This window comes from Triticum urartu, unplaced genomic scaffold, assembly GCF_003073215.2.
Source record: "Triticum urartu cultivar G1812 unplaced genomic scaffold, Tu2.1 TuUngrouped_contig_4880, whole genome shotgun sequence".
Classification (NCBI taxonomy): Eukaryota; Viridiplantae; Streptophyta; class Magnoliopsida; order Poales; family Poaceae; genus Triticum; species Triticum urartu.
Genome location: NW_024115506.1, coordinates 14,209 through 24,027, shown reverse-complemented (window position 1 = coordinate 24,027; position 9,819 = coordinate 14,209). Strand labels below are relative to the sequence as shown.

General features: G+C 40.8%; 1 protein-coding gene and 1 non-coding gene across 2 annotated transcripts; one reads left to right on the top strand and one right to left on the bottom strand.

The window, feature by feature from the left end:
* Window positions 1–1,176: 1,176 nt before the first annotated feature.
* Window positions 1,177–5,379, bottom strand: LOC125528444 (wall-associated receptor kinase 2-like). Its single transcript, XM_048692924.1, has 3 exons — window positions 4,325–5,379; window positions 3,907–4,068; window positions 1,177–2,296 (listed from the first exon to the last, which is right to left on the bottom strand). Exons 1-3 carry the CDS (start codon window positions 5,211–5,213, stop codon window positions 1,311–1,313), a joined length of 2,037 nt encoding a protein of 678 aa, XP_048548881.1. The 5' UTR covers window positions 5,214–5,379; the 3' UTR covers window positions 1,177–1,310.
* A 3,321-nt stretch (window positions 5,380–8,700) lies between these two features.
* Window positions 8,701–8,806, top strand: LOC125528445. Its single transcript, XR_007292393.1, has one exon. It is a non-coding gene; the product is annotated as a small nucleolar RNA R71 (small nucleolar RNA).
* Window positions 8,807–9,819: the final 1,013 nt, after the last annotated feature.

Sequence of the window (9,819 nt, the reverse complement as noted above, 5' to 3'; positions counted from 1 at the left end):
GGGAGACGGGGGTGGTTTTCGGCGTCGGGGGTCGGGGGTCCGCCCGAGTCGCCTCCAGATGAGACGACACGGGGGTGTGTACGTCGCAGGATGCCTTTGAAAAGGAAAAACGGCCGGCATCTAATTGTCGACGGCTTGAACTATGATTAATTACTGGCCATGAGTGACAAAAGAACAACTCGCTCTTGCAAGTTATATCATATGGCAGCCATTCATACCATATAGGAGTATATATTTCATCGATCCAACAACCATACTATACGGAACCTCTGCTGATCTTGGCTGGTTTCCAGAAAAGTCATACCAACCGGATGCACTATTTAGTTGTTTCTTCTGAGTAATAATAGCATCTAAACTGCATTTCTTGAAAATGCAACATGATTTAGATCCATAGCTCGCCGTCACATGCCTGTTCAATCAGGTAACCATATTATATAGTACTCCCCCCTCCGTCCCACAATGTAAGAAGTTTTTTGACATTAGTGTAATGTCAAAAAATGTCTTACATTATGGGATGCAGGGAGTAGCATCGAATGAGATTGGTCTCTGATATTGTCTTGACCAGAAATGCTGCCATATTGTTGTTTGTTAAGCTAACTAGAGTTGAACATGTGAGGACGTCCGTAAAGAAACTAATATCGCAACGACCAGACAACCTGTTTGTTGTCATGTGTCGGCCAGGAGCCAGCAAATTAAGGTATAATATAGAATAAAATCATGGCCGTGATCCCTGTCATGCGTGCAGTTGCCAACATCCTGTGGTCGCTCCAAGCTCTGAAGCCAGGCTAGCAAGCATGTTCAGCTTTTCTCTTCTTGGTCAGATCTTAATAACTCCTCGACAGTTGCTGTACCAACCTCGACATAAGAAGTCGACAGAAGGAGCCAAAGAATGATCATTGCGAGTGTGGTGTCGTCTCCTCCGAATGACATCTTAGCTCCAGTGAATCGGATGAGGAGAGGGTGTTTTGTACTTCCAGTAGTGATCTAAACGCCCTTATATTATTTTACGGAGGGAGTATCTATTACCTCGTGTAGACCTAACTTATCCTAAGGAGAACACACAAGATCTCACGGAACGCACACGCACTCGTAATCAGGTCTTCATGGAATCGGAAGGGTTTTGAATTGGAAGAGTTTTAAATCAATACGTACATTTGCTCACATGAAACAGACAGATACTCACTAGTACAGTAGTACAAATTGTGATTGAACATCAAAAACAACAAAGTATGCACTTCTATAGTTACGTGTCTTATTCGACGGAACTAACATACATGCTATTGAAACTTAAATCCGACCAGGAAACCAACCTACAGCTTACGGGACCTATGCAGTATGAGAAGGCGCTCTGCAACATCTGTCATTGATGGTCTTTGATCCACATCAAGATGAAGACACTCCATAGCAATCTTTGCTAGCTTGTCAAGAATTTCGAAATTGCCTGTTGTTGCAATTTCTGGATCAAACAACTTCAGGGCTGTCTCCCCTCTTTGATGACACTCTTGGAAGCTGCCCACTAAGCTATTATTGTCAGAGTGAGTGGCCTTCTTCCTGCTAATGAGTTCTAAAATGACAACCCCAAAACTATAGACATCACTTCTGTCGGTCAATCGGCCTGTCTTTAGGTATACTGGATCCATATAAGTCATGTCACCTATGATGTTGGCAGTCTGTTCCTTGTCTTTTGCAATCAACCTTGATATGCCAAAATCTGAGATCTTCGGCGTAAACTTTTCATCCAAGAGAATGTTTGCTGGTTTAACATCACCATGTAAGATTTTGGTGTGGGTTTGTGAGTGCATATAAGATAGACCATGTGCTGATTCTTGAAGAATACTTAGACGTACGTCCAAGTTGAGAAGCTTGCTTTTATCCTTGTGAAGAAAGTCTTCCAAGCTTCCATTGGAGATGAATTCGTACACTAGCATGGGGGTATCCACTTCAAGGCAACAACCTCTAAGCCTTACAATATTCCTATGCATGACTTGAGACTGGATAATAACTTCATTTGGAAATTGCTTGTTCTCATGCACATTATCACCAATTGGTTTCTTTATCGCAACTAGAGCTCCATCAATATCACCCTTGTAAACTTCACCGAAGGCACCTTTTCCAATTAAATTGTGACTCTTTAAAATTGCTTTGAGCTCCCCCCTTTTGAAAATCTTAATATTTGCAGCATCCTTTAATGTAAGACCACCATTCTTTCGGTAAAAGTCCCTGGCCTCCCGCCTCTCTTTGCGAAGAACATAAACGAATATTATAAGTGCCAAGACGAGAATGCCACTTATTGCACCTACATGGGAAAGAATAAAACCTTAACTGTAGTTTGCCATAAAAGATATAAACTTAATTCTGGAGTTTACACAGTGCTTTAAACTGCCACAAATATAAAAGTGATACATTGGAAATTGAACTAAGCTCTGTCATATCCAAGACAGTCAGCAAGGGCCAAGATGGTCAACGAAACTCCCGCTCAGTCAAAAAATCCATAGTGGTCAGTAAAATTCCAAGAAAATTGTCATGATCAATAAGTCAAGCAAGAAGGCAAGAATCAAACGGGTCCAAGTCTAAATAAGGCACAACAAACCAAATACACACTAATGCATGGACAAAGAGGAGTTGTGTAGCATGGACTGTGGACACCCTCACATTTGGCTAGTCTTCACGGACTCGGATCTACACTTATCATTCTATCGCTCACACCTACCAACACCATCAGTAGCCTTGTTCATTTATCAAGGTACCCTCCCATATGTAAAGCCCCCCATTGGTATGGACTCTCATTCCCTCTCACTTGAATAAACTTAAGGGGGAAGGACAGTATGGCTCTTGGACCTTAGACTATTCATAGTGAGTAACACATGCCGTAGTAACATGCATGCGACATATGCAAAAAAAAAAAGATGTGATACGTAATTAAACAGGAGAGAGACAAATGAAGTAACACAACATTTTATCATCAAATAGCATTTCCCAATGAAAAAAATGTTTCTACAAAGTAATAAATGAAGGTCTCTATCTTACACACAATTCCCATAAACAATTACAAAATCATCTCGAAAAAATAGTACCGAACACGAGAAATTCAAAACTTCCACTACTACCTTTTGGCGTCTCTGTGCTGCAGTTCAGAATTACTTGGAGAACAGTTGTAGAATATATATAGGTAAAATTGTGTCTGTCATAGCTTACCAGTTACTTGTCAAAGGCTTAATATGTCTTTAGCGGTTTAAAAGTTATCAAAAAATATAAAAAAAATATTGGAGCATCACTCTAATGTGAAAAAGATGATCCAACAGAGCGATTGTGAAAATATGCATTTATGCGTCCTTGAAAAAAAATCATTCCAAGCAACTGAGAGAGATCAATTTAGAGTTGTTGTATTTTCTACTCATTGTCAAGTTGTTGAATTTCAGTTGAATTCATGACACTTCACCTACAGTCTCGAACTATACAAACTACATACTCCCTCCGTTTCTTTTTAGTTTGCATATAAGATTTGGTCACAGTCAAACTTTGTCAACTTTGACTAAGTTTATAGAAAAAATATCGAGATTCACAATATGAAATCAATATTGTGAGATGCATCATGAAATTAATTTTCATATCATATAGCTTTAGTGTTTTAGATGTTGATATTTTTTTCTACAAAGTTGGTCAAACTTTACAAAGTTTGACTTTGACCAAATCTTATATGCAGAGTAAAAAGAAATGGAGGGAGTATTTGAGAAATAAGATATTTTAGCATACTTTAATTACTTTGTATATATAGGTATGCTTGTGCTACCGAGGGGGATCAATTTATACAATTTAATCATCAAATGCGATGGAATTAATACATACATGTGTGGTAGGAGTATGATGTTAATTACTCAGCAAAAAGAAGAGTATGATGTTAATTACCTACGGAAATCTGTGCGGCAAGTGGGAACTTTTCAGTACATCGTTCGGTTCTTGGGTCATGGCTTCGATAACCTAGACGACAGTTGCAGTCGTACGATCCTTGGGTATCCGTGCATACACCATAGCAAGGATATTTGGCCGGATCTGCACATTCATCTATATCTGTGTGTCCCGGCCCAAATTCAAAAATGAAAATTAATTAGGGACATTTAAATATTTGAAGTTTTCAAGCATCTCTATATTTGACCATATGTTTGAGGAACATATATCAGTATGTACAACATCAATCAACTGCATATAATATGGAAATATACTTTATAACGAATTTAAACAAACTAATATGTTTGATGTAGGAAAGAAAATTAGAACATCAAGTATTTTGAAGCTGAGGAAGTACTAATTAAGCAGGGCCTCTTACTAGTGCATCCGTTGGGCAAGTAGGCGTCGCCCTCGTAGCCATTGGAGCACTTGCAGTTGTAGCCAGGCCCGTTGATGGAGTCGACGCAGTCGCTATGAGCGCTGACACAGGCGTACTGGTCGGTCTTGGCTGCTTGCTTGCACGACAGTATACTGTCGCCGTTGCCGCGAATGGCCCAGTCCAGCCACACGGGCGAGGTCCGTTTTGTGTCCATCTTGAGGTGGGACCGTCGGAAGGTGTAGTTGTTCCTGTCGACGAGGAAGGCGTAGTCGCACGGGCTGTAGTCCATCATGGCGGAGTGGTCATACTCCCGGAAGTTGAAGAAGTTGTGGGTGAGCCCCGGCGGGATGTTGACATGGCAGCACCCGACGCCGTCGCAGAGGCCGTCCTGTGCACTGGCCGAGTTGTTGCAGTAGGACATGCAGCCAGTGTAGTAGGTGTGAGTGGCGGTGCCACCCTCGGTCCTCTTGCTCGCCGTGAAGCCGAAGGTGTTGCAGCCGACGACGACGAGCATGTTGTGCGTGTTGGAGATGCGGTAGACGCCGTCCTTGTTCATCGTCGTCTCTCCATAGTCCCAGTTGCTGTAGGTGTCACCTGGGTCGGAGGCGTTATAGCACTGCCACCCCATGGGGAGCATCACCTGCGACTGGTCTGGATCCAAAGTCAGCTTAACCACCCGGAGAGACGTACCGGCGAGCACAGGGCTGTTGTTGATGCACTCGATCTCGAAGCCCTTGCGGAAGCAACCGACGCCGATGCCGAAAGGGTAGGGGATGTCCACGCCGCCGCAGCTCGGCCGACACCCAGCAGTCGTCGCGGTGGTGGCTGCTGTTGCAGCTGCCGCTAGGAGCAGCTGCAGCAAGATCAATGGCGTCCACATATGCTCCATGCTGACCGTATGTATGTTGGTTTCCGGCAAGTCACCGCTTTATAAGAAGCGAGCGAGCACTCATTTACAGCGTGCCAGCCTTGTGAAAGGATGCGTCATCCCTGGCTCATCTCCAGTGAAACAATGGTTAATAAGAGCTTGCAAAATGATCTTACATTACAGAACGGAGGGAGTAATATCGATTACAGCCAAGGACGAAAACAGCGCAGCCCTTAAAGTCCGGTATAGCAGGACATGAAGTATGTGAGCTCCAGCTCACATGCGTGCCAACTTTGGTGATGGAATGGCATTTGTGGAGGTCTCGCCAAAATCAATAAATGCAATCATGCTAAATAAAAACAGTTTTGGAAGCCTTAAATTTTATTGAGACCTGCATGAAAGCCATTGTGTCACGATATTTTGCACACATATGAAAAAACATCAATGTTTGTTGGTAAAAAAATCATTTTTTTTGAATTTTTAGATTTTTTTTGGATTTCATTGTAGCAAGGGGTGCATGTGAACTTGGGCTCACAAGAACACTTTCAGCTATAGCGAAGCTATATCGCGCTATATTAAATGATTGTGCCCAGATTTCATTTAACGAGACATTGCACAAAATGTTCTAGCGTGCTATTAGCCGTGTTGTACTAGCGCACTATTTTTTTGGGTGATTAATCACAGCATGCATGACGACGCATGCTAATCAATGATTATATATGCCGACAAGCTCAACTGCTTGATGTATTATTGTGGCGCAAGTTGCATTATCAAATGACTTGCACTCCTGTCGCTTCCTCCATTCTGCCGGCCCAACCTAATCAATCAGCTGCAACCATTCTTTAATTTCCATGTAAGAACAAGCCTGGCTTTGGTCTCATTACAACGACGTCTCTCCCCACGTTCACCATCTATTGAATTGTTATTTACAAAAAAATGACTTGTTTACTTTCATGCATTTCAGAAAGAAAAGAAAATTAAGCATTTCAACTCTAAACTTTTTCTGGAGTGTTCGTGTGTTCAGAATGTTACCAAAAACTCATCCAAGATTAGTATTGTTTGTCATAAAAGGTTCAGCAAGCTCAAAACCTGTTGGTGCCTGAAAATGTAAGACATAATAAATATGATAAATTTTCTCAAGAAACTGTGGCAAAAAAGATTCAATGGCTAGATCAAACTCTTCATCAAAGGGTGCGACTATCATGACCTTGGTGGGACCTTTAATCAACAATAATCCAAAACTCACAAATACGGTTGATACACACGGTCTATTTTTGCAGCTAATATACACATGACACAAACAGGTTTGTCATGATAATGTGTGCACACTTAACTGCTCAATATACAAGTTGCATTTTCAAACTACTTGCACACTCCTCTTTGACCTCGCTTTCAAGCCAAACTAATTAATGCTTTTGGAGTCACACTTTAATGGTCAAGACAAGTGCGGATTTGGCGTCATTGTGTTAATGTCTCTTCCTAGGTTCATCCTCTATTATATTATAACTTATGATAATTTGAATTATATATTGATGCACATTTTAAAACAAAATAAAATACATATGGCAACTATAAGCGTTTCTGATCTGTTCAATGTTAAAATTGCAAAAAAAACTCATCCAAGCCCTTTTATTTGCCTTTCCGTCAACTCACTATTTACGATAATTGGCCACTGGTTTTCATTGTCTAAGAATGCATACTTCAAACTTTCGGGAAGTTGTTTCGTTTCTATTTGCCTTGGCTGTATCTTCTAATGGCCTGGCACTGCTTTCCCACATGCTCACAGGTCTGATTTCCTCATATCTAATTTCACTATTTTCCTCCTCAACTACTTCGCAACAATTACTTCCATACCTCTCTTCATAACCTTCTTCCACACATTTATGTAGTGTATCAATACTGTAGCAGTGTTCTTCTCTTTGCGGAACATGTGTTGCATTCTTCATGTTAAACTCAACCTTTTCATTTCCAAACCTCGAGCTCAATTTAGCTTCTTGGATATCAATAAGTGCACCAGCTGTGGCCAAAAATGGTCTTCCAAGTACCACAACCTCACTTTTGTCCTCCATATCTAGCACTACAAAGTCAATAGGATAAGCAAATTAAACCTCCAAACTTTTATTGGAACATCCTCAAGAATTCCAACCGGTTCCTATATGTTCTGTCGGCTAACTGAATGTGGTAGCACACTAACACTTGAGCCCAAGTCACATAGAGCATTGTAAGTTCCGTTTCCAATCAGACATGGTACACAAAAGCTTTCCGGATCATCCAATTTTTCAGGCATGGAATTCTGAATTATTGCACTACATTCTTTTGATAGAGTCACTACTTCTGGTTCAGACATGCTTCTTTTCTTTGTTAATAATTCCTTGAAATATTTTGCATACATTGGAACATGCAAGATAGCTTCTAGAATAGGAATAGTAATCTGAACTCCTTTCATAGTTTCAACGAATTTGGCAAATTGCTTGACATCTTTGGGTTTGTTGAACCTCTTAGGAAAAGGAATACTGCTGGTTGTTATTGCTTCCTCGAGCAAAGGCTCAGCTCTTGTTTGAAAACCAGGAAATTCAACTCCAGTTTCAATTTGGTTATCAACTTATTTCTCCTTTAGATTCTCGGATGACGCTGAAAGAAGTTCCAGATGAGCTTGGCCTCATAGCAAGTGGCACATATGTCTTCGAAGTAGGGAGTAATGGCCCTGTCATAACTCCACTCCTTTTAGTGACTGCATCAACTGAAGATATTGCCCCACAATGGGCTTTTAGGTTTGGAATTGGTTGAGCAGGCAGTCTTGCTTCATTTTCTCCCACCATACTATCCATCTTGCTCAAGCACCTTAACAGAGTCTTTTAAGCCATTAACTTCATTTGCCATCTTGATAATCAATCCCAACTGCATCTTCATGATTTCCTCCATTCCATTTGACTGGACATTTTGTTGTTCATTCTGCCTCAGCACTTGAAATTGACCTGGATGATTTGGTGGTCGATTTCCTTGTATTGTTGATCCACTTGCATATGACTGATTGTTCTTGTACGAAAAGTTCGGATGGCTCCTCCAAGAAGAATTGTAGCTGTTTGAGAATGGACCTTGACTTTGGGCATAACTCACTTCTGAAACCGATGATCCAATTGCTGAATAAAAGGTACATTCCCCTGAAGGATGACTTGCTTGGACACATACATCACACATTTGAGGCACACTTACTGAAGCTACAGATGTACTAATGCAATTTGACATGATACTATCCATCTTCTTGTTCAAGATTTCAATCTATGCCGCCATGTTATCATTTGCAGTCACATTATACACACTAGGACGCGATGGTGCTATTGCTCTTTCACTCGACCACTGGAAATGGTGAGAAGCCATACTTTCAATCAATGCAAATGCTGCATCAACAATTTTGTTCATGATTCCTCCTCCGGCAGCAGAATCAACAAAGGCTCTGGTCTGAGTAGTCAGTCCTTTGTAAATGGTTTGTAACACCAGCCACCTTTCTAACCCATGATGGGGACACATTTTGATTAAAGAGTTGAATCTTTTCCATGCATCATACAAACTTTCTCCATCATATTGAGTAAACCTTGTTGACTTGTCCCTGTATTCAACAACTTTTGTTGGTGCAAAATACCTCTCGAGGAATGTCTGCGATATAAGGTTTCCCAAGTATTCTTCAGATGTTCGGGAAATGAGTGAAGCCATACTCTTGCTCCATCTCTCAAGGAAAATGGAAACAGTGACAATCTGATAGCACTTGCTGAAACTCCATTTCGCTTGAGGGTGCTACAATACTCCAAGAAAGTCCTAATATGCTCATGTGGATCTTGGGATCCACAAGTCCCTGAGCAAAGCTACTAGATCAGGCATCTTTTCTTCTTCTTGTTCTTGCAGAGTTTCAGCAACTTGAATCTGTGTTTGATTCTCTCTTCTTCTTTTCAAGAAATCCATTTCAATTTTTGGATCAAATGGCTCTAGTGAACTTTCTTCAGATTGTAACATAAGACAATTTCTTGTAAAGTTCCTGAAATGGACACATGCTAGTTTTTCTTGAAATTGCAACCAATGTTAGGAAATGGTTAGTTGCCAGCAATACTATGGAACCGACCTAAAATAAATCCTGATCTGCTTCTACTAACGTGCTAATGAAATTTAGATCCCTCCCAAAGGCGCCAAAATGATCAAATGTAGATATAGTGATATTAGAATGTCGGTTCTCCACACGGATCTAGAACTCCGGAACACGCATTCGAAACAATCAGGAGAAGAGAATGTTTGGTTTTAATGGAGCTAGAAACAACTTAACAGACTAATCAAACAGTCGTGGTAACAAGTAGTCACTAGATCAAAGTGAAACAAAATAATTGACAACAAAGGTTAAGGGTTTAGAGATAGGACTATCTTTTTGGTAAAATTCTGATTAATCGGACACACAAACAAGTACTAGCAAAGGAAAGATGATTCAATTGCTCATAACTACTCACATAGGAAATCAAGATCACTAGGTAACTTACTGAGTGTTCTCACTGTAATTTTCACCAACTAACTCATTCCATGCAACAATTCACAGCAACCCAGCAAGGATTCATGGGGGTTTAGTGAAGATGCACAGGTGACAGGG

Bases quoted from the DNA above. Each gene is read 5' to 3' on its own strand.
- LOC125528444 (XM_048692924.1), bottom strand. From the start codon at position 5,213: ATGGAGCATATGTGGACGCCATTGATCTTGCTGCAGCTGCTCCTAGCG. The intron at 4,069-4,324 runs GTAAGAGGCCCT...CGGGACACACAG, and splicing joins CTTGCCCAACGGATGCACTA to ATATAGATGAATGTGCAGAT. The intron at 2,297-3,906 runs GTAATTAACATC...TTTCCCATGTAG, and splicing joins TGCCGCACAGATTTCCGTAG to GTGCAATAAGTGGCATTCTC.